Source organism: Mesoplodon densirostris, chromosome 3, assembly GCF_025265405.1.
Source record: "Mesoplodon densirostris isolate mMesDen1 chromosome 3, mMesDen1 primary haplotype, whole genome shotgun sequence".
Classification (NCBI taxonomy): Eukaryota; Metazoa; Chordata; class Mammalia; order Artiodactyla; family Ziphiidae; genus Mesoplodon; species Mesoplodon densirostris.
This window is the reverse complement of record NC_082663.1, coordinates 68,213,162-68,239,035: the sequence shown is the minus strand read 5'-3', so window position 1 is coordinate 68,239,035 and position 25,874 is coordinate 68,213,162. Positions and strand designations below refer to the sequence as shown.

At 38.4% G+C, this 25,874-nt stretch overlaps 1 protein-coding gene across 3 annotated transcripts in view; it reads right to left on the bottom strand.

Annotated features, from left to right (window-relative positions):
* VCAN (versican) overlaps positions 1-25,874 on the bottom strand; it is a 122,408-nt gene that overhangs the window by 25,772 nt on the left and 70,762 nt on the right. For all 3 annotated transcript variants that reach the window (XM_060093121.1, XM_060093123.1, XM_060093122.1), the window contains 5 exons: positions 19,528-24,762; positions 15,837-15,950; positions 13,508-13,621; positions 8,442-8,600; positions 7,109-7,191 (listed from right to left, as the gene is read on the bottom strand). In XM_060093121.1, the coding sequence (XP_059949104.1) occupies positions 7,109-7,191; positions 8,442-8,600; positions 13,508-13,621; positions 15,837-15,950; positions 19,528-24,762 (5,705 nt within the window). The remainder of the gene's footprint in view (positions 1-7,108; positions 7,192-8,441; positions 8,601-13,507; positions 13,622-15,836; positions 15,951-19,527; positions 24,763-25,874) is intronic.

The window sequence follows — 25,874 nt, the reverse complement described above, 5'->3', positions numbered from 1 at the left end:
GCGCTGGTCACCCTATGCCAAGCAACTAGCAAGGCAGGAACACAACCCCACCCATTAGCAGAGAGGCTACCTAAAAACATAATAAGGCCATAGGCACCCCAAAACACACCACCAGACGTGGACCTGTCCACCAGAAAGACAAGATCGAGCCTCAACCACCAGAACACAGGCATTAGTCCCCCACCCAGGAAGCCTACACAACCTACTGAAACAACCTTAGCCACTGGGGTCAGACACCAAAAACAATGGTAACTACGAATCTGCAGCCTGCAAAAAGGAGACCCCAAACACAGTAACATAAGAAAAATGAGAAGACAGAAAAACACACAGCAGGTGAAGGAGCAAGATAAAAACCTACCAGACCTAACAAATGAAGAGGTAATAGGCAGTCTACCTGAAAAAGAATTCAGAATAATGATAGTAAAGATCATCCAAGATTCTATTTCCAAGATCCAAAATCTTGGAAATACAATAGACAAAATGCAAGAAACAGTTAACAAGGACCTAGAAGAACTAAAGATGAATCAAGCATCGATTAAAAACACAATAAATGAAATGAAAAATACTCTAGATGGGATCAATAGCAGAATAACTGAGGCAGAAGAACGGATAAGTGAGGTGGAAGATAAAATAGTGGAAATAACTGATGCAGAGCAAAATAAAGAAAAAAGAATGAAAAGAACAGAGGACAGTCTCAGAGACCTCTGGGACAACATTAAACGCACCAACATTTGAATTATAGGGGTTCCAGAAGAAGAAGAGAAAAAGAAAGGGACTGAGAAAATATTTGAAGAGATTATAGTTGAAAACTTCCCCAATATGGGAAAGGAAATACTTAATCAAGTCCAGGAGGCACAGAGAGTCCCATACAGAATAAATCCAAGGAGAAATACACCAAGACACATATTAATCAAACTGTCAAAAACTAAACACAAAGAAATCATATTAAAAGCAGCAAGGGAAAAACAACAAATAACACACAAGGGAATCCCCATCAGGTTAACAGCTGATCTCTCAGCAGAAACTCTACAAGCCAGAAGGGAGTGGCAGGACATAATTAAAGTGATGAAGGAGAAAAACCTGCAACCAAGATTACTCTACCCAGCAAGGATCTCATTCAGATTTGATGGAGAAATTAAAACCTTTACAGACAAGCAAAAGCTGAGAGACTTCAGCACCACCAAACCAGCTTTACAACAAATGCTAAAGGAACTTCTCTAGGCAAGAAACACAACAGAAGGAAAAGACCTACAATAACGAACCCAAAACAATTAAGAAAATGGGAATAGGAACATACATATCGATAATTACCTTACATGTAAATGGACTAAATGCTCCCACTAAAAGACACAGATTGGCTGAATGGATACAAAAACAAGACCCATATATATGCTGTCTACAAGAGACCCATTTCAGACCTAGAGACACATACAGATTGAAAGTAAGGGGATGGAAAAAGATATTCCATGCAAATGGAAACCAAAAGAAAGCTGGAGTAGCAATTCTAATATCAGACAAAATAGACTTTAAAATAAAGACTATTAGAAGAGACAAAGAAGGACACTACATAATGATAAAGGGATCAATCCAAGAAGAAGATATAACAATTGTAAATATTTATGCACCCAACATAGGAGCACCTCAATACATAAGGCAAATACTAACAGCCATAAAAGGGGAAATCGACAGTAACACAATCATAGTAGGGGACTTTAACACCCCACTTTCACCAATGGACAGATCATCCAAAATGAAAATAAATAAGGAAACACAAGCTTTAAATGATACATTAAACAAGATGGACTTAGTTGATATTTATAGGACATTCCATCCAAAAACAACAGAATACACATTTTTCTCAAGTGCTCATGGAACATTCTCCAGGATAGATCATATCTTGGGTCACAAACCAAGCCTTGGTAAATGTAAGAAAATTGAAATTGTATCAAGTATCTTTTCTGACCACAATGCTATGAGACTAGATATCAATTACAGGAAAAGATCTGTAAAAAATACAAACACATGGAGGCTAAACAATACACTACTCAATAACGAAGTGATCACTGAAGAAATCAAAGAGGAAATTAAAAAATACCTAGAAACAAATGACAATGGAGACACGACGACCCAAAACCTATGGGACGCAGCAAAAGCAGTTCTAAGGGGGAAGTTTATAGCAATACAATCCCACCTTAAGAAACAGGAAACATTTCGAGTAAACAACCTGACCCTGCACCTAAAGCAATTAGAGAAAGAAGAACAAAAAACCCCCAAAGCTAGCAGAAGGAAAGAAATCATAAAGATCAGATCAGAAATAAATGAAAAAGAAATGAAGGAAACTATAGCAAAGATCAACCAAACTAAAATTGGTTCTTTGAGAAGATAAACAAAATTAACAAACCATTAGCCAGACTCATCAAGAAAAGAAGGGAGAAGACTCAAATCAATAGAATTAGAAATGAAAAAGGAGAAGTAACAACTGACACTGCAGAAATACAAAAGATCATGAGAGATTACTATAAGCAACTCTATGCCAATAAAATGGACAACCTGGAAGAAATGGACAAATTCTTAGAAATGCAGAACCTGCCAAGACTGACTCAGGAAGAAATAGAAAATATGAACAGACCAATCACAAGCACTGAAATTGAAACTGTGATTAAAAATCTTCCATCAAACAAAAGCCCAGGACCAGATGGCTTCACAGGCGAATTCTATCAAACATTTAGAGAAGAGCTAACACCCATCCTTCTCAAACTCTTCCAAACAATATCAGAGGAAGGAACACTCCCAAACTCATTCTACGAGGCCACCATCACCTTGATACCAAAACCAGGCAAGGATGTCACAAAGAAAGAAAACTACAGGCCAACATCACTGATGAACATAGATGCAAAAATCCTCAACAAAATACTAGCAAACAGAATCCAACAGCACATGAAAAGGATCATACACCATGATCAAGTGGGGTTTATTCCAGGAATGCAAGGATTCTTCAATATATGCAAATCAATCAATGTGATACACCATATTAACAAGTTGAAGGAGAAAAACCATATGATCATCTCAATAGATGCAGAGAAAGCTTTCGACAAAATTCAACACCCATTTATGATAAAAACCCTGCAGAAAGTAGGCATAGAGGGATCTTTCCTCAACATAATAAAGGCCATATATGACACACCCACAGCCAACATTGTCCTCAATGGTGAAAAACTGAAACCATTTCCACTAAGATCAGGAACAAGACAAGGCTGCCCACTCTCACCACTCTTATTCAACATAGTTTTGGAAGTTTTAGCCACAGCAATCAGAGAAGAAAAGGAAATAAAAGGAATCCAAATTGGAAAAGAAGAAGTAAAGCTGTCACTGTTTGCAGATGACATGATACTATACATAGAGAATCCTAAAGATGCTACCGAAAAACTACTAGAGCTAATCAATGAATTTGGTAAAGTAGCAGGATACAAAATCAATGTACAGAAATCTCTGGCATTCCTGTACACTAATGATGAAAAATCTGAAAATGAAATCAAGAAAACACTCCCATTTACCATCGCAACAAAAAGAATATCTAGGAATAAACCTACCTAAGGAGACAAAAGACCTGTATGCAGAAAATTATAAGACACTGATGAAAGAAATTAAAGATGATACAAATAGATGGAGAGATATACCATGCTCCTGGATTGGAAGAATCAATATTGTGAAAATGACTCTACTACCCAAAGCAATCTACAGATTCAATGCAATCCCTATCAAACTACCACTGGCATTTTTCACAGAACTAGAGCAAAAAATTTCAAAATTTGTTTGGAAAAACAAAAGGCCCCGAATAGCCAAAGCAATCTTGAGAACGAAAAACGGAGCTGGAGGAATCAGGCTCCCTGACTTCCGACTATACTACAAAGCTACAGTAATTAAGACAGTCTGGTACTGGCATAAAAACAGAAAGATAGATCAGTGGATCAGGATAGAAAGCCCAGAGATAAACCCACGCACATATGGCCAACTTATCTTTGATAAAGGAGGCAGGAATATACAGTGGAGAAAGGACAGCCTCTTCAATAAGTGGTGCTGGGGAAACTGGACAGGGACATGTAAAAGTTTGAGATTAGATCATTCCCTAACACCATACACAAAAATAAGCTCAAAATGGATTAAAGACTTAAATGTAAGGCCAGAAACTATCAAACTCTTAGAGGAAAACATAGGTAGAACACTCTATGACATAAATCACAGCAAGATCCTTTTGGACCCACCTCCTAGAGAAATGGAAATAAAATCAAAGATAAACAAATGGGACCTAATGAAACTTCAAAGCTTTTGCACAGCAAAGGAAACCATAAACAAGACCAAAATACAACCCTCAGAATGGGAGAAAATATTTGCAAATGAAGCAACTGACAAAGGATTAATCTCCAAAATTTATAAACAGCTCATGCAGCTCAATAGCAAAAAGCAAACAACCCAATCCAAAAATGGGCAGAAGACTTAAATAGGCATTTCTCCAAAGAAGATATACAGACTGCCAACAAACACATGAAAGGATGCTCAACATCATTAATCATTAGAGAAATGCAAATCAAAACTACAATGAGATATCATCTCACACCAGTCAGAATGGCCATCATCAAGAAATCTAGAAACAATAAATGCTGGAGAGGGTGTGGAGAAAAGGGAACCCTCTTGCACTGCTGGTGGGAATGTGAATTGGTACAGCCACCATGGAGAACAGTATGGAGGTTCCTTAAAAAACTACAAATAGAACTACCATATGACCCAGCAATCCCACTACTAGGCATATACCCTGAGAAAACCATAATTCAAAAAGAGATATGTACCAAAATGTTCATTGCAGCTCTATTCACAATAGCCCGGAGCTGGAAACAACCTAAGTGTCCATCATCGGATGAATGGATAAAGAAGATGTGGCACATATATACAATGGAATATTACTCAGCCATAAAAAGAAACAAAACTGAGCTATTTGTAATGAGGTGGATAGACCTAGAGTCTATCATACAGAGTGAAGTAAGTCAGAAAGAGAAAGACAAATACCGTATGCTAACACATATATACGGAATTTAAAAAAAAAAAAAAAAAAGGTCAAGAAGAACCTAGGGGTAAAACGGGAATAAAGACACAGACCTACTTGAGAATGGACTTGAGGATATGGGGAGGGGGAAGGGTAAGCTGTGACAAAGCGAAAGAGAGGCATGGACATATATACACTACCAAACGTAAGGTAGATAGATAGTGGGAAGCAGCCGCAGAGCACAGGGAGATCAGCTCGGTGCTTTGTGACCACCTGGAGGGGTGGGATGGGGAGGGTGGGAGGGAGGGAGATGCATGAGGGAAGGGATGTGGGAACAGATGTATATGTATGACTGATTCACTTTGTTATAAAGCAGAAACTAATAAAAAAATAAAAAATAAAAAATAAATAAAAAAAATAAAAATAAAATGAATACATAAGAAGTCATGCTATACCAACCACTATTAATCTGACTAAAATTATCTCCCTGAAATTATTATTCATTTCAGCAAAATGAAAACATACAGATACAACAGTTGCAGATATACCATCCACCCAGGACAATTAGAAGAAAATGAGACTATTCATGTAGAAGATGTAATCCTATACCTTACAGGGAATATATTTTATGAACAATCTACTTTCCCTACTTATTCTGCATCTTGCCAAAGAATCTACTCAGGCACACAAATGACAAACAGTGCTGATTAAACATAAGGAGTGATGACAGAGAGAGGGCAAGCCAGGCTTTATTTTAGGGTTCCTAAAGGCAAAATGTGATAAGGGATACGCCTTTTAAAGTCAAGGAGGTGCCAGCTAGGAGAAAGCCTATGGCTTCACCACTTAATAGCGTTGTGACTGTGGGCAAATAGCTTAGCCTAACTGACCATCCCTTGCCTTACCTACAAAACACTTAATGCCTCTCTTAAAGTTACTGTGGAGAATAAATGAGTGCAAAGCACTGAGTACAATGAGTGACACAGACATAAACTGAGGGGCACATCCAGGAGAGCACAGAGAAGCTTTCCTGAACAGGCAGAGCAGAACTTCTGAAAACAATTATTTGTTTGGCCTCTGTTCTAGAATGAACTTTACGTTTTGCCAAACTCATTAAATGCAGATGAATGGCAGTAATGAATGAAACTTAATTTTTAAACTCTTTTTGTGTGTGCTTATTTTCAAGTCTTCCTCTTGTTTGTCTAAGTTAGAATTGAATTTACACTTAACTGTCTAGCCCAGTGGATCCCAACTCTATCTGCATTTTAGAATCACCCAGGGAACACTTAGAAAATATAGCTGCCAGAGGTTTTGCTTTAATGAATTTGAGCTGAGGCCTAGACACCAGTTTTTTAATTATGCTCCCCAGGTGATTCTAATGAACAGCCAGCGCCCAGAACCACCACTATAGCTAACCACACTTGAACTAGTTCTAAAGAATTAGACTTGTGTATTTACTAGTAGTGACTCAAAACAGCTTCACCCATCCTGACTTAAGACCCTTATTGCAGCTTACTCAAGGATGTGGGTATCAAATCACTCCTTTCTTCAAGAAGTAGAAAAAGCTAAAAAACCATATAATTAGTCAGCAGAGTGAATGGAAAGAAATTTACAAGATCATAATTCAACAATCTTTTTTAAGATGTAAAAAATGAGCATGTTTGCTTGGATAAAAATGAGCCATGCCTTATAGCAGATTTGCAGTGCAATTATGTAAGAAGAAAAGGTGTTTTTTAAAGGACCTTTTCTCTTTTGTGTATTATTTTCCTTTTTGCTTTGAAGCTATACAAAACAAAGATAACCATCTGAAATACAGACCTGAGGCAATTCTGCTGAGCCTGCGGTTTACGGGTTCAATGGAAATTGGATACACTCTTCTTTTAAGAGAGCCACCTTGACTAGAGCACTGGTAGATGGATCAGTTCTCAGGGAACTACCTCTATTTTTAACCCCCGTCTAGTTCACCGAGTGACCCTGAGGAAGATGTTTAACTGGTCTCCAGTCTAATGTGCCTCTGCAATCAACCCACAGTACCAAGTTCTAGAATCAGTATCATTTTCATCAGTAACTTACCAGTGTGCTGCCATCGGTCCAACGGAAGTCATGTTCAAACATCTTGTCATTGAGGCCTATCCACTGATAATCATGGCCCACACCTGAGAAGGGGAACAACACAGACATTTTATTATCTTTCCCACATATGGACAAAATGTATCGAAGCAAACTATTTTTGGCAGGAATCATGCATCCTCTTTTCTGGCTGGATTTCTGTTTAGTTGCTCATAAAAATCTTTCATGGTCTATCTTTTGTTCTTCTGCCCAATGTGTTTCAAACCAAAAAGCTAGTTTACAAATATCGTGAAACATTAAAATATCAGACATGGACAATTATTTCCCTAGCAGTGCACGACAATTAAGTATTTTTTTCCATCTTTATTCATGATACAAACTTTCCACTTACTTTTTTATTAAATTGGGCAATTGGCAAAAATTCAGTGAACCAATAAAATGTGACAGATCTCACCCATGCTAGCCTCATTTTGGAAGCCACATGTTTCTTCTCAAAGCATTTTTAATGGTGAACACCTAGACTGGACAGATCTGCAAAACTTCCTCAAAAATAATTACTTTCACCATGAAATGAGTCACAGGCAAAGACACCATGAAAAAAAGTTAAATGAACCTCTACTCAGATTGCAAATTAACAAACTTCTAAGAGAGAGCAGGCATCACGAGAACATATTTAATAGAGCATCAAACAATGCTTCATGAGCAAAAAATTTCTACATAAAAGCTAGCTGCCCTCCTCTTTGCTATAGTCTAAGGAGTTATTAAACAGCTCTGGTGATAAGTTTCATTAGCTTTCAGTCTCCCTCAATTCATGTTCTTAATATGAGGCCCACTTTCTATGGTCTAAAATAATTAGAAACTTGGATGAGAACCAATTATGCACAGAGGATAAGATTAGGGTGCTATTTATAATTCAATTTTAATTAGTGGGATAAAAATAACTGAAAGCAATTTTCTCTTTTACTTTAGACAGCATATGTACATATTCAAAACAGAGACCAAAAGCCTAGGAAGAATTAGATTGGAAACATAAGAGGTGGTCACTTCTGTAAGTCAAAATATGATCAAATAGTAATTTCATATGTGATTTGACCTATAGCATGCTGTTTCAACTATTACTGCTGGCAAACCATGAAATGCCTTCCTATGTTACAGTTGAATGTTTTTCAAAGTAGGGGGCTCATGTAGTAGAGATGATTTCAGTTCACAGATGAAGGATTTAATAAGTTGAGTCACAACTGAGAAAGCTATTTGTTTTCAGTTAGATACAGGAAAAACTAAAAAGGTGGTAAGAATGAATGAAGCTTCAGAAAACCCATGTATATTTGGTACATACGATTCACAAACATTTGTTCTTCATGAGACAGAATGCTTGTGAGATGAGCGCCCTGCAGACGGCATTCCCGTTCAGCTGCATCCCACGTACGTCGATGGGCAAAGTACTTGTAGCACTGCCCTTGAAATTTGTGCCAGCCATAGTCACATGTCTCCGTGTCTGGGAAGAAACAAGGCAGGGGCTTATTAAACTCATCTATGTCATTCAGACTTGGTTCACCCATCCAAAAGTTCATAGAAGACCCAAACCAATATCAATGCAACGTCCTCAAAGCAAGGGATTCACAAATTTTGGTCATGATGACAAAAAAATTATGATAAAGAGAGCCCAAATGATTCCTGCCAAGTGGGTGGCAACATATCTTAGGACTGGAAAGGCACTATCGAACTGCTCTTTCCTTGATGAAAGCCAGTTTCAGCAGGAGAAAAACTGGAACAGGGGCCATTCAAAACCTCCTTAGACTGCAGTGTCTACTGACTCACTTGTGAAGCAATTGGGGCTAATTCCTTACCAACACAACTTTTCTAAAGAGCATCATTCAAGTGATAAGATAAGAATTCTGGTTAAAAGGATTATGAATGCTCTATTTGCTTAAGGACTTCAAAGGCTCTGGAAATAGTCCCTTCCCACTTCCCGAAGAGAGAGCTGGATGGCCACAGGCTCTTGTAAGATTTACTAAGAGGGAAAAAATTCATCAGTCGGCAGCTTCTGGGATATAGCTAAGGACTATGAGCCTTTTTCCCAAAATGAGAGGCAATATGGGTAACTCCCAGTGCAAAAGCATCGGGATTTGAAGTTTATCAAGAATGACTTTAATTTAGTACCCCTCATTCCATCACGCCATATACACATATGCATATGTGTATGTGTATATACATATATTTTTTTCTCTTTTGCAACAAGCACACTGTAACCAGTATCCTGGTGAGATGAAAACACTTTTCAAATATGTCTAAATTTTGCACTGGCAGTAAGCTTCAGCTATACTTTCTAGATTGCCAGTTTTTAAGTATTTCATAGGAAAGCAGTCTTGCTCATAAAACTGCATTCTCTTTTTTTTTTTTTTTGCTGTGCCGCATGGCATGCAGGATCTTAGTTCCCTGACCAGGGATCAAACCCGCGCCCCTGGCAGTGGAAGCGTGGAGTCTTAACCACTGGACCGCCAGGGAAGTCCCTAGAACTGCATTCTCATTGGTAATCTTCCCTCGGACTTGCCCACCACTCACAGGTGAGATTAAACTGTATGTATTAAGCAATCAATAGAAATAATTTTAACTTTCACAAAACATCTCACAAAGATACTGAACTAGTTACGTGTAAAAACTAACAAAACTGCAAAGCTTATGAAATTGGAGACACTGTGAAAACTCCAGATTATCTAATGATCATCCCCCCCTCCCCTAATTTTACTGATGGATGAAGATAAAACTCTACTAGATGAAATGAATGCTCGTTTTATATGTCTGACTTGGTGGTCAAGTTGAAAGTCAGATTGTCTCCTGATTCTCACTGCATTTCCTCCTCGTCCTGTAATTCTGGGAAAGCTTGCATGGTGAGAGAGTTAATTTTTTCCTGGCTTCAGTGATTTAGACCATAATCATACAACAGATGCAGCTTATCTCTGAGAGCAGTCTTTATTTCAGTTTAGTCTATCAGGCCTGTTGCTTAGTTAGAGCCAGCTGACTAATTGATTTAAACAATGTGCACCGGAAGTTTTGAGTTATATTACAGAGTTGTTTGGACACCACCAAATTTCACAGGAAAGGACTCAAGACACAGTTAGGTGGTTTGGTATAACAGTAGCACTTGGCACCCAAGAGTGAAGCATATTTTGGCTACTTGGATGTAGTGATTTTTTTTGGGGGGGGGGTTCACATGGAAGATTTCAGAAGTGAGGTGGGAAAGGTTGGGGAGGAAACAGATCTTCACATATGAAGGGGTTAGTTTATAGGGGAGGAGAGTTGGAAAATTTTTTAGACTACCCTTACTGACAAAGTCAATGATATGATATTGTAATAGCATAGCTTCCCTTAACCTTGGAAATTATCATTTGTTTGAAGACACACAGTTTAAGATTCTAGAGGAGCCGTAACTTACTGAATAATATATCAGAAAAAAATTATTCTATACACTCTTATCTTCTATTAACCCAAATGGTTTTAGACTGGTTTTCTTTCTTTGTCTTTTATCACTAAGATAGATTAAGTATTTTTCCTCTTACACACAAAAAACCAAAGGATCCTAAAATTTAGATGCATGACAATGACATTGTTATAATACCTTCCTCAATTAGCAGGTGTGTATATTCCTATCAGGACATGGGTCCAAAACATAGAGGCAGTGGTTCTGCTAAAACCAAATAGGGACAGATTATTTATCTGTACTCTCATAACTTCCCAATGATTGTAGATAATGTGCAAATCACACAACAGATGAGTTTTTATTTTTTAAAAAGCCAAATATCCACATTGATTCACCTAATTTTTACTATTCATGAATTCATCATATATGTAATTAAGGACTATGTATCAAGCAGCATCTTCTAGGAGGCTATTCTGAAAGGAGAATTTCAGAAGCAGTCTGTTTTTTTCAAATTACTTAAAAATAATGTGACATACATATCATCTATTAAAAGGCAACTCATTTGAATTGATGTTTTCTTAAGTGTTATCCTACATTGGGAAATATTTCTTATACTTTAAAACTCCCATAGTGCATAGGTTACATTACGAGGTCCCAGATTAATTTTGCCTGTGTGTTTCGGGAGAGGTGGGGAAGGGTACGACAACACTTGTTCATGACCACAGAAGCTGAAACTGTCACTCTTAAACAATCTCACTCAAAATCTATTCTCTTTATGCTATATAGGTAATGTTTTCAACACTTCTGACATATAGCTCTCAAGCCTTAAGAAACTGTCAACACTTCAGCACTTCGGGCTGGCAAGCTGTATCTTGACTTTGGGGGCAAACTGTGTACAGAACTGTCTCTCCAATGTTCTAAGACCTTCTTCTAGATTTTAAGATCTGTTATCATTCCACCAAATGTGTCCCCTATTTCAGAGTTATTGGGAGTTGTGAAGTTTCTAAAGCAGAGAACAGAATAGGTCAGCTGAAGAAACAACACAGTCATCACCGAAATTTGGATAGAAAACTGTTTAGACAACAATGCTGCTGTTAATGAAGAAAACATTTGTTCTTAGGCAACCTGGAAAGAGGAAAAAAAAATCAGTGTCCTGGCAATAAATCACAGGAGCACAGCTGCATCTGGTAAACAGACTGGGATAGCTGTTTCTCAGCAAATATTGTGGATGAAAGTTAAACTTGCTTTAAGATAAAATAGAATATACCTGACAGGTGGTACCAGAAATGGAAAAAAAAATGAAAACTTCCTTTTTAATATTCTTTTAAAGAGAAGAAAAAGGTAATTGGTCCCAAACTCCCTTCCAAGTATGTTACTGTTGAATCTATCAGATTCATATATAAATAAAATGCTTATATTTAAAAGTTATTTTAGAAGAGTAAAGATACTGAGAAAAACCTGGGCTTTCCAAGGCCACTTAGGTTCATTTTGCCCACTGTCTAATTTACTAGCTGTGTGACTTTGAACACATCACTTTTCCTTCCTGAGCCTCAATTTCTGGCCCACTTAACCCACAGAAATACTGCTGTCAACCAAAGGAAATGGTGTACCCTGGAGGCATATGGTAAATTATAAAGTATCCAACAAATACTATCTCTTTTTATTCCCTGCCAAGAATTATTCTGGGTTAGGAAGATCAGAGACATTGTTTTGTTCAGAGCTCTATTGCCAGTGCCCAGAACAGTGCCTGGAAGACAGTAGGTTCTCAATAAACACTTTTTGAACAAATGATTTTTTGAATCACTCCTTATACTTGGAACAAAGCGAAGCCAGAATCGTTTTTATCAATAAGATATATGAATGTCTCAAGTATCTCACCCTTTTGTTTTCTTCAACAAATAGCATCTTTCTTACTGTTTTTCTTAAAGAAGAGGATCTTGTCTGGTCAATTATCATATTTACCTTTTAAAATTCTGAAACAGACCCATCCTATGCAATAAAGAAAAAGAAAAAAAAATCCTAAAAAACCCAAGCACCATCCATCCCCTTCCACTGGCAATTCAATGCATGCTCCTTTTAGTTTTGCTTTAATTGTGGTGCCATCCAGATTAATGCTGCAAAGCTGAATGTGAGGCCAGACCCAATGTGCCTGAGTTATTAGACACTCATTTTCGTTTTGTCTGGTGGAATGGAAGTTTGGCATTAAGCACTTTTGTCAAAGCCAAACCACCGTATGACTTTAAGTAGAAGAAATCGATGGTCCAAAACTGAGTGTGCTGAGTATGCAATCTGTTTCTGATTGATGGGCTCAGGAATGTTACCATTAACCACCCAAAATACATCTCATGTTGGCCATAAAATGCAAATTACAGGGATCACATGATTCAAGCCATCATGAATTTAAGCCTTTCTTTCATTCAGATGTTTCTGAATGAAAGTAGATGTTTCTTCAGTAGGAAAGAAACCTGGTTCACAATATCTTTTCTGTAGTATTTGCCAAGCCAAGGCGAACGTATTCACACAACTGTATTAACTCATTCTCCAGAGATGATCGACTATGAACAATAAGCCCATTGAGTCTCACATGCTTAGGGGGAGAAAATAAAGGCAACTAACATTGAATTCAATACTCCTTGGTACGAGCCACGTACATGGATTAAGATCAATGCCTAGTTTGTCCCCAGGAGGAATACATACAACAACATTCCTTTAGGTGGACAGATGTCCTTAAATTCAGCTCAGTGTGCCTGTCTGCAATTCCATTCTATCAGTTAAACAACAATGATCAAATCAACACTGTTGTTCAGATGTTGTGAGCTATGAACACATCAGGAAACCTAATGTGTTTAGGCAACCTATGAATTTCCTCTGCAAAAAAGAATTTGCAGCATGGCCAAAATTGCTCAAAAAAAAAAAAGGGCTGTCTATAATTAACAGTTGAAGTATCAACCTGTTCATCATACAAATGTTGCAAGAGCTCTTACCTTGCTCGCAAAGTGCACCAACATAGCTTGGAAGGCAGAGACACCTGAAGGTATTAAACCCATCGACACACGTGGCTCCATTGCGACAAGGATTAGAGTGACATTCATCAAAATCTGAAATAAAATCATAAAAGGCCACAAAAGTACTTTCAAAACAGGTCAAAGGATCTTATTTAGTGTAAGATTGCCAGGTGAAATACAGGATAGCCAGTTAATTTTAATTTCAGATTAAAAAAAGGAGAAACTTTAGTATGTCACATGCTATATTAAGGGCATACTTATACTAAAAAAATTATCTTTTTTAATCCGAAATTCAAATTTAACTGATCTTCTAATATTTTTATTTGCTAAATCTGGCAACCGGAAGAAAATTTCAAATATATTCAGAGTAGGGTCATTATCTCCATTGCTTTTAGATGAGTCACATGAGTCCTAAAACCAATAAAGAATCCCCCTAGCCTTCCCACCCCCTATCCCAGCTCACACTCTGATGACCTCACATGTGAAACACTGAAAATGCTTAACTGAGCATAGCCTCTGGGCTCTTCCCTCTCCAATATATCCTTCACTCTGCTGATTGTCATCTTCTTTAGACACAATCAAGATAATTTTACTCATTGACTTCTAAACATTCCAAGGGCCCCAATTATCCCGGGCAGTGGTCCTCAGAGTGTGGTCCCTGGACCAGCAGTATCAGCATCACCTGAGATTAGAAATGCATGTTCCCAGGCCCACCCCAGACCTACTGACTCTGATACTATGGAGGATGGGAACAACAAACTGTAGTTTACCAAGCCCTATAAGGGATTCTCACGCATGCTAAAGTCTCAGAATCACTTGACTAGAGTATGAAGTAAACCTCTTCAGTACATTGGATCCAGGACCTTCCTAGACCTATCTAGATCCAACCAGCTTTCCAATATTCTTTCCCAATGTTTCTCTCTCACAAACCCCTAAGTAGGCATCCTAAATACTCGTAGCCCCTCAGATGCATTCTGCAGTTTGTGGTCTCTGTGCTTTTGTTTGCTGTGTTGAGTCCCCCTCTCCTCTTATCAAAATCTTCCCCAACTTCAATCTACATCAAATGCACCCTTTCTAACATAGACCTCTATGATCTTTCGTGATGAAATGAATGCCTTTATTCCATAGCATTTTGTAATTCCACTAAAATTTTAATTAATGTTTATATTAAGTATTAAAGATGAATATATAAAGTAAATTAAATTTCTAAGAGGTATATACTGTATTCTTCCCTAAAGAAATGGCCTTAGGAAAAATATTATATAATAATGATGGCAAATACTTTTATAGTGTTCGCTGAGAGCCCACACTGATCTAATAGCTTCACATATAATAACTCATTAAATTATTTTTAACTGATTGTAATGTGAAAAAGAATGGGGGCCACATATATATGTAAATTTGATATTTAAAATATAATTACTTCTTAAATGTTATTTATTGCGATCTCTATATCCTCACTGATTAGTACACAAATAGAGCTTACTAGCTCTGTTGACTTTTTTTTTTTAATGATAAGTATTCTTTTAACATGAATGCTGGGGTAATCTAAAGTGTAATCCATGGGCCTTCTTAATTCGATCATTATGAGTAAACCATTATGGTGCTGCCAGAAGGAGCACCTAGTCAGTAGATCCCATCATTTCTTTTCTAGAGTCAACATCTATATTCAGCCAAATAAAAACTGGGGTCCTTTTTAAAAATTTTTTTAAGGAAAAGGAAACCTAAATAAGAATGGGAGTAAAAGGAGCTGATTTAGTAAAGAGACAGTGATATTCTTTGGAACCCAAAAGAGAGGAGGAAGACAACAATGTCACAAGCTCTTAAGGGAGAGGTGGGTGAGGCTGGTCTCCGGGGACAGCCAGAGAAGGAGCTTTCCCGTTCCACCTGAGAGCAACAAGTTATCTCAAAACAGAAAAACTCCCTATTTTTTAAATAGAGCTTTTTTACAAAATTTGTATTTAAATTGATAATTTATTGATATGCAGATGTGGGGACAGATTAAAATTTTTTGTCAATACTTAAAGCAACTTTACATTTGTAAAGCCTATGTGTAAAAAACACACAAAGACACAGCTGACCCCAGTAAGCTTCACTGAGTCTTGGGTATATCAACAAAATTCAGTAAATATCTATCCCTCTTTCCCACACCCTACTTAAGTTACTCTATGATTTTAATTTCACTTAACATGTAATTCATCTACACATAGGTTTCTCCGAAATCCTCTGATTGATTCAAGCAATATAAATTCTCCCCCAGTACATCTTCTGGAAAAGCACTACAGTCTTTCACGCGAGAACATCTTACCAAGTTCACACTGGTCTCCACTGTATCCTGGCACACAGGTGCACACATAGGAAGTTTCAGTAGGATAACAGGTGCCCCCGTTAAGGCACGGGTTTGTTTTGCAATGATCAGGTCCTACCACGTTCAGGAAAGAAAGAAAAGCAATTAGGCTCATCTCTAAGTTTCAACATATTTTAGCATAAAATGCCACTTCTTGCTACCATAACATAAGCTTTACCATAGCAATTTAGAGATACTACACATTAAAAATTAACATTAACTTTTCTCTCTGGAGTGTTTCTTGGCTTTATAACTAATTATTACAAATTGCATCTATTCATTTCTGGGATTCAATCATCATTATTTTAAACAATATTTTGTATGGTATCTGGCAACTAATACATTCTACTGCAGATTTAGTTGGCATGATAATGGCAATTGATTTTAGTCAAAATGATTACACGTATGTGCACAGTGAATGGAAAATGTATTCTTTTAAACGAGGTTAGTTCATGTGAAATGGCTGGATACACAGAACATGCATTCTTTTTAGCATTGGCTTGTTACCATCATTTGAATTATTATTGCCTTTTACCACTTAATGCTCAGAAACTTTTTCTTCGAAAGTGTGCACTGAAGTCTCTTCTGCTACATTAATATGCTTTTTCCAAAAACACGTTCCAAATGTACTCCTTTAAACTATACTTGAAGAAAAGCAACACATGGATTAAATTCTACTGTATAAAAACAAACCCAAATACAAAAACCTCACCTTAAATGAAACCCCAAATTTTTATTACAATTTTCTTATTAAAACACAAAACTGACACTCCTAGAGGATCAATATAAAGGCCAGAGATACAAATTTATGAGGAGAAAACAGTTTAATACGTATTTTCTAAATGCAAGTACTTTTACACTATATATTATTCTGTAATATATTATTATTATTCTGTAATATATATATTATTACATATGTAATTGTGTAATATATACATTATATTATTCTGTTATATTGCACGGATAACTTTATTTACATTAATAGCTTATATATATTATTTGAATACTTTTCCAGAATTGCTTGCTTCAAATGTTTAAGAATCCAAATGAGAGTTAAATGTTTTACAAAAGAATTGAAATAAATAGGTCATATATGGAATAAAAACCATATTGTCAAAAATTGAAGTCCTGAAAGTCTGAAATAATGTACATGAAGAAAAGATGTCTACTTATGAAACATGAATATTTGGATAAACAGGTACTGCTATAGAAGATAACTGAGCCTTTCCCACCCAGGAAAGTCAAACTCACACTTTCTGAGTGTTAAGAAAATTCTGGACTACTAGAAAGACTTGATAGATACACATTCACAGGTGTGGGTTCAACATGAAAATTAGGTTAACTCAGATGGTTGCAACTACTTCTTCAAAAGCGACCCCAATTTTGCTAAGACTCTCCTATAGTTCTAAAGATATTTAAAATCGCCCTAGCCATTTTAGCCTTCTGCTTTTGAAAGCACACTGCCTAGATGACAAGGCTATGGTCAACAGCACATCTACATGCTGCTCTTAGTGCAAAATCAAAATGACATTTAAGTGAAAGGGCTTGGTAAAGTGCGATGTGCCACACAAATGTGAAGTACAGCATTATTCCTACCACAGACGCGAGACACCATGCGAGAGTATGGGACAAGGAGTTGACAAGGAAGGGGGCTGTGAAGTTAAAGTAGTTTAGATTAGAATAGTTTTGTTTTTGTGCATTTTATTCTCCCCTAAACACTTCTTAGTCATCTCTGAAAGCTGAAACTGCAACAGATAGACCAGGCAATCCAACGGGAGCTACTGTTTACTGAATTAGCCTAAAGTGACAATGTGTTTTGCAATGAAGACGCAAGCTCTGATTCTAGGTAAACATTGTGGACTGGATAACTGGTACACATTTCTCATTCATTTGTCAAATCCAACACTCTCTCTATATATAGTTATTACCAGTGATTTCTATATCATATTTTATCTAACCTGAAGTATATTTCAACTAAATTACAAAAGAATAAATATTGGCCAGATTACTAGGTTATCATTTACAGATTAAATAAAGAGTGACAACAAAAAAATCCATCAGCCACCTTTGATCAATTTTATTCACGAAATACTTCAAGTCATTTATGAAAGTTACACTTTATGACTATTTCACTCTATCTGAAGCACAACAAACTGAAGCATTAGTAGCACAAAAGATAAGTTTGAAACGATCAGAAGAATAATTCTAAGTACAGCCATGCTGTAAAACATATTAATTAAAATATTTTCATATATTTGATATCATATAAATATGATATCAAAATATCATATTTTTTGGGCTTCCCTGGTGGCACAGTGGTTGAGAGTCCACCTGCCGATGCAGGGGACACGGGTTCATGCCCCAGTCCGGGAAGATCCCACATGCCGCGGAGCGGCTGGGCCTGTGAGCCATGGCCGCTGAGCCGGTGCGTCCGGAGCCTGTGCTCCACAATGGGAGAGGCCACAACAGTGAGAGGCCCGCGTACCGCAAAAAAAAAAAAAAAAAAAAAAAAAAAGCATATTTTCAACCAACACAGTCCTAGAAGTACTGGTTTTTTTTTTTCTTTTTCTAGGTAGCAACTAGGTGGTGATAGCTACTTGTGGATTCCACTGACATTGTTATTTCCATTGTTCTTGGAAAACACCATTAAAGTGAACTTTTCAACATTATCAAGCTAGATTAAAAGGAAAATAAATTCTACACAGTAAACATTCCAAGATTTCTGACTTACATATCATTAAATATCAATTATTCATTTTTATACTATATTAATAGGAAACCACCAAAGACCAGTAGAAAAAAACACCTACTTTGGAGTGGGGCTGATTTGGGTTCAAATCCCACTTTCGCCATGATGTGTGTGGCTACAACCCCGGGCAAATTACAGAACTTCTCTGAACCTCCACATCCTACCCTTTTAAATGCGGATAATAACGTGTGCATTGTAGCCTTTTTGTGAAGCTTAAATGACATAGTCTACATGAACCAGCATCAAATTCGTGCTTCCTGTTCATTCAGTAAAAAAACAGAAATCTTCTCTCAACAGGCAGAGCTTGAATATATACTGGATGAATACTCCCTATGGCTAGGCACTGTGTTAGAAGCATTATGTAGACAATCTGGAGCACGGGAATTACACAAAAGTATGAACTGATAACCAATATTGCATAAACTATGTGAAGTGTTTATTAAAGTTATTTACTAATCTCATTTTCAAAGACCTGACAGATTTTGATATTGCCATAATTGCACCCATTCATGAGAGATTTTTTAAAAATAAGATGTTTTTCCTGTTTTTAAAACTAAGATGTATAACTATGGGATATAAGACAAAGCAATACTTTAGTTGTGGGTAAAACCAAATTGAATTTTTATACCATTAACAATTTCAATTTTTCCATGTTGCAATTGTATGTTGTTTCTTACACCCAGAAAAATACAAAGCATATCTTTAAAGCCCCCAAACAGTCTATACTTACTTTCTTTGCATCTCATTATGGAATAAGTACTACGGCCTGTCATGCTGTTACATGAACAATACAAAAACCTTCACTGATTTTAACATCACAGCAAAAATTATATACACATCTATGTTAGGACCAAGGGACTGTTTCCAAGCTTGGAAACAGATTTATCAATGTTGTGCCCTTACCTGGTAAATAGATTGCTGTGCCTTCCACTGACTCTTCATTAATGCCAATCAGGAAACTGGTTTCATTAGAAGTTTCCAGAAGGGAAAATGATGGTGTTGCAAGCTCAGTATTTAACTCTGCGGTGCTTAGTGTTGCCTGATTATTAGAATCAAGAATCCTCGCTGATACTTCCTGTTCTGGTGCTGCTACTGTGGAATCCTCCCCTCTGATCAAAGCTGCTTGTGTTTCAGGGTTTATTTCCAGAGGAGAAGGGACGGTGGGCCTCTCAGAAGTCTGTGGGCTGGCCTGAGGCACCACACCTGCCTCGACCCCATAAATCACAGAAGCAGAAGTAGAATGTGGCCACAGTGTAGCACCTTCTAACATCATTTCACTTGCAGCTGTGACAACAGTCCCAGCCTCAGGTGTTTCAATACTGGGAAATACCTTGACTGGGTCTCCAGAAAGTTGAACACTGGTTTTGTTTTGAGAGTCTTGGAAAATCTCAGTTTCTTCTTGAGCAATTAATTCTGTGGCAGAAGCCTCCATTTGTTCTAATAATTTAGGTTTACTTTCATCTTCTGAAGGCTCTGTGTCAGGAGATATGGATGGAGGCTCAGTTATGTGAAAGTCCTCTTCATTTGAGGGTTTGAAAGTCACTTCAGTATTTGCAAGTTTTCCTGGGGGTATTGGGGATGTGCTGGCATCTGTACTTGGCAGAGCTCTTGGCTGGGGGTCCTCTGAGTACTCAGAGGCTCCTCTGCCTAAGTGGACACTGAGTGGAGGAGATGATGGTGTCTGAGAGAACAGCTCTGCAACAGCTAAAACTGCTGACGTATCCGTGGATGCTGGGGGATTGGATCCTTCCATCACATCAGGTTCCTCTGTTAAACTCTGAGCCGTAAGGTAGGCAGTACCAATACTTACATAGGGTGTAGGATCTATCAGTGCCTCCTCAGACCCGGAAGAGAATTCTGGTTGAAGAGAGGGACCCACGTGTTTCTTTTCTTCATCCTCATTCTGTGTCCTTTCCAGATGGCTCAATGTTGATATTATTTCACTTTGGTCCGCAATAGCTTGACCGTCAGACAAAGTGCTTGATTCAAAGATGTCATCCAGGGTTTTTGCTTCAATTTTTGGTTCTTCAATCTCTGGATTAACTGTGGCAGACTTACTAGGAATGGGCAGTGATGTTGCTGTGGGAAGCAAAACATCTAATTCTGTTTCTGGGCTAGGGATGGATATTCCAGGTGTGAAGATAAAGCCCATGTGATCTAACTGACTTCTGTTTTCAGGAGGCATCGATTCATTATGTGTTGCCTGAGTGTAATTAGCCAGAAGAGTATCACCAGAGGCCTCAAAGTTTTCCTCAGTTGAAGAGAGGTTAGCAGCTGCCTCATACTTCTCTAGAACTTGAGTGCTGTCTTCATTACTGCCAGGTGGTCCTGAGGGTACATCTGTATCTAAGTCCGTTTGCATTCCAAGGATGTCTTCATATATAGGTTTAGTGTGATCAATATCTATGATAGTATTTTTATCTGATGTTAGCTCAGGTAGAATTTCAAGGATGGTACTCTCTGTAATTGTCAATATTAAGTCTTTGTCCTCTTTGTCCAAATCTATAATAATATTTTCAGTGGCTTTTCTTCTGTCAGGTTTTAATGTGGAATCCTCGAATCCCCCAAAATGGTCTTGGAAACTGTCTGCAGCACCTTCTGTGGACGTTTCATATGACACTGTACTTGACAGTGTGCTAGTTGGACCAGGGGAGCTTTCATTCTGCTCTGAATGAAGAGGCAGCACCATTGAAACTGTTGGGAATCCATCAACAGTAACAGCTTCAGCACTTGGAACCTCAGGATGTTTTTCCAGGGATCTATCAGAAACAAATGTGGTGCTGCCTTGCCTAGTTGCCTGAGTAGTTCCAGAAGTGTGGACTAAATCAACCACATCCAATGCCCCAGATCCTTCTCCAGAATGTTCATCAAACCAGTCAGATGGTTTTGGTGTTGATGTAACAAATCCTTTGGCCATTTCAGGACCATAAGTTCTAGCCAGAAAATCAGTGGAAGAGGTTGCTGTTTCTTTAGTTTCTGCTGTTGAAGTATTCTCGTTAGAGACTTGATCAGTCGTAGGCTGTGGTCTCCTAGTCTGGATTTCTTCTGCCCAACTGTGTGTCTGATTTTGAGGATGTTCCATGTCTGTAGAGAAAGTGAGAGTTGCTGTGAAGGGTCCTTCTGTTGTGGTGTCACTTAAAATTTCTAGTAAGGTTGTGCTGGATGCTGTCTCACTGGCTTCCAAAATGCTGTCTGTTTTGGAAATGAGTGGTCTGATTTCATTTGCCACATTTCCCATTCCCTCATAGTCTCCAGCTGTGTCATTTAAGATACTGGTTTCTAAACTTTGCACTTGAGAAGTCTGGGGATATAATGTGCTAATGACCTGTTCTATTTCAGTAAAATTCACTGATACTGTAGTAGGCAGAACTTCTTCTCCTGATCCCAGTCCAGAGAATAAAAGATCCGTATCTGACTCTTCAATTATTGGTCTCATAACTTTGGGAAAGTGTTTTATACTTTCTTTCTCTTTGATTGTTGAACCTGTAATTACACTTTCAGCTGGTATTGATTCAGTCACCGAGGCAGGAGCTAAGAAAATATGGGATTTTTCAGTAACTTCAGGGAGAGTAGTATATGACTCTAAGCCCTCTGAATCTAGGTTTGGAGTAGACACGTCAACTGAGGAAATGCTTTCCCCCTCCATTTTCTTATTGTTACTGTAAGTTTTCTTTGTTGTTAGTGTAGAATAATCTGTGGTTTGGAGTCCAGTTTCAGGAAGTGTTTGTGAATCAAAAGTTGTCTGTTCTGGTGCAACAGAACTTTGAGGGGGTTCAGAAGATTTTTGTTCTTGAATCTTTTCCTCTGACACTATTTCACTTTCAATTCCTTGCCTTACAGCGTTGACTTCTTTCCTGGGCCATAATTTGTCCAGCTCCATAGTTGGAGGAAAGTCCATTGAAACTGTGCCATTGACCTTCACTTCCTCCTTTTCCTTTGAAGCTTTAGTACTTTCAGCTTCTGCTGTTGGCAAGATGGTGGATCTTTTATCAGTTTCATTGATAGCACCTTCTTCACCCAATCTTTGGTCAATAAATGGGGAATCTGTCCCAGAGACTTTTCCCACAGCCCTGGGAAACACTTGGTCAACAGAGCTGCTTACTGAGACCAATTGCTCACCCGAGCCCTCAGCTGAGGCTGTGAACTCTTCCCAAGGGAAGGCTGAAGTGCTGACCAAGGTGCTACTAGGCTCTTCTGAGTCAGCTGTGTGATTACTGTGGTCTGAGGTAGGTATTACAGATGGTGACATCTGGGTATCCTTAAATGTTGCATCCCCAGAGCCTTCCGTCATTAATGTTTCTTCTTTTGTTATGGGATGAGATACTGTTGAGTATTCTCTGAAGTCACCACTGAAATCTTCCTCCAAAGGAAAATCTGTAGAAAAGCCTTTTATTTCTGCCCCATGAGTTGGCTCTCCTGAGATCTCTGAAATCATGTTTTCCTTGGATGTTTGGCTTTTAATTTCAGCAACCTCTCTGTCCATTACAGTACTCAAAACTAGTCCAGTTGGCTCAAAAGGGAATACAATTTCCACATGTGGAGACAAAGTGCCAGCTGCTTCCTTTCTGGCTTGAATTTCAGGCTCTAAATTTAATGAAAATGAAGAAACAGTGGTGGTTTCTGGGTCGGCAGCAGCTTCTCCAGAGCCCTGCTCCATAAAGACAGAGACGGGGCTACCTGGGACAGTGGGTGGCACTTCCCGAACCCCAGGTTGACTGCTAAGGCTGGGCTCAGCAGTCTGTGCCCCCAGATGGTCTAAAACGTTTGTTTCTGTAAAGACAAGAGTAGAATTTGCTGTTTCTGTTTCAGACTGTGTGGGTGTCATCCAGGACATAAAACTCTTTCTCATAGCAGATACTGAACCACTAGATGTAGTTTCATTTGAGCTTTCTAATTCAGAGGGTAAAGTTAATTGATCTGATCTCTGTGTGGGCTCATGTACCTCAGCTGTAGAAGCCATACCTGTAGTTCCCTTCTTCTCATCTTTCCTTGTCTTTGCCTCAAGAGATGTATTGAAAGCCCACTCAGAAGTGTCTGTCTCCCTTGCAAATTTGGTAGGCACTACTGCAGAAGATTGTTCAGAAACCGAATATATGGTGGTTGCAGGAACATCCAAAAGGTTCTCTGTGATCATTATCTTGCTAGTGTCTAAAATAATGAGAGAATCTGTAGTATTTTTCTGTGATAAATCAGTTACCATGGCAAACATTTTATCTTTATCTTCTTCTGCTTCCCCAGAGCCTTCTGGAATCAGAATTGAAGAACTTCCTGAGAACTCTACAATTTGTCTAGGGGTTATTTCCACCCAGCTTTCTACTGTGGACAATGGCTCATCAGGCCGTGGAGTCCCTGTTAAGGTAAATGATACATCCTCTGAAACATGCGCTGGTACAGAACTTGCAACTATACTTGGAGTATATGTGGTAGAAGTACTTTTTTCTGCCTCTTCACCAAATGTTCCTTCTGTAGCCCTTGAAAAGACCATTTTTTGAGATTCTTGGTCAATGGCAGCATCTCCTGAAGACTCTTCAGGAAACAGAGGTACCGATTCAGTATGTTCATGTACCAGATTATCAAGGTCAGGACTTTTCTCTGTGATTGATTCTGGCCCCTCTGTGGCTTCTCCCTCACGGCCTGGGGCTGTGGGGAAAATATCAAGCTCGCCACTTGAAAAATGCTCTGGTGTTTCAGGGTAAATCTCAGGTCTCCATGTAAGTTCAAGGGATTCGGTTGTTTCTTTAGACTCATTAGGTTGCATGGCAGTAGGCATTCCAGTTTTGGTGATTACAAACTGATGACTATCACTTTCACTGCTGTCTGAAAAATTTTGAGAAGGTGCAACACTTTCGAACTGGCCACGCCTAGCTTCTGCCGCTTCTGGGTCCTTGGGCACAGTGGTAACTAGATGCTTTCCATTTATGTACTGCACAGATGGGGTGGTCGTGACGTCAGTAGCATTGGCACACTCCTCGTCTTCTCCTTCATCCTCTTCACTGTGGTATAGATCAATTTCAATTAGCTCAGGTAAAATTTCAGCAATTAGATCATGCTCTGGATCTGTTTCTTCACTACAAGGCTCATCTTCTTTAGATTCTGAATCTATTGGATGACCAATTACCCTCAAATCACTCATTCGACCTGAAAAAAACAAAGAGTTTTCACAATACTTAAATAGAAGATTTGGCAGCGTACGACAGAAGAAATCGATAGCAAGGCTGGCTGATCACACTCTCACACAAAAAGAAGGATTCAAATCTTTTCACATTAAGAGTAATCACCCTTCTATACATGGTTCTCAGTCTTCGAATTTGCTGTTTGATATTAGCAATGGGAAAAATAAATCTAATTTGATTGTAGCAACGGGTTATGAAAACTCTTCAACATGTTTAACACAGCAATGTCCTTAAAATGGAACAAGGAATCACATACACACATTGTAATCATGAAATATAGGAATTCATCTTTGTGTGACCTGAAAAAAAGTTAAAAGTTAAGACCACTTCACCAGATCATACAGAAAAAGTAACTGATTGCTGTCCTTAATGTAGGAGGATGCTTAGACGCCCTCTATTCAATAAGGAAATGAGAAGCGATTCCTTCTGGACTCTTGTCATAATTTGTCCTAGAGAAGACTGTTTTTAGAAAAGCAAAAGAGAGATTTCTTTATAGCCCTTTCAGAGTTGATGACAACCCCACCCCAGTGCAACAGTGAGACAAGACTTAGCTGCATAGGCTGCAGGCACATCCCATACACAAAGGCAGAAAGTCCTGGAGGGAGAGGGTGGTCTCCATGCAGGGATGGCTCACTGAAAGCACCAGGAAAGAAGAGCCCTCCACACATTTACACCTTTATCCTTCATGAGAGGTGACCTGGATTCGGTCAGTTATCATTCTTTTTATTAACCTTTTCTCCAAAGGAAGTTCAGGAGTCACAGCTAAACATTAGAACTAGCATACTTTAAATAACACTTATCCTCAGAACATTTCCTAGATTGTAGATTGCCACAGGGTACCAGCCACTAAGCCCAATTGTCTTTTCTGTCTCCAGATATCCACCAGCAAAGCTCCTTGTGCAAACACCAGGAGGGAGGCCATTCTGCACCCTCACTTTCATCAGAGAGGAATTCAGTCATCCTAGGAGAGGGTCCTGTCACTGCAGCTGTCCTAGTCTCAGTGTCACGGCAGTGCAAAAAGGTACCTGTGGATGTGCTAACCCAGGAAGAAGACAAAGAGAAGCACGGGGGATGGCC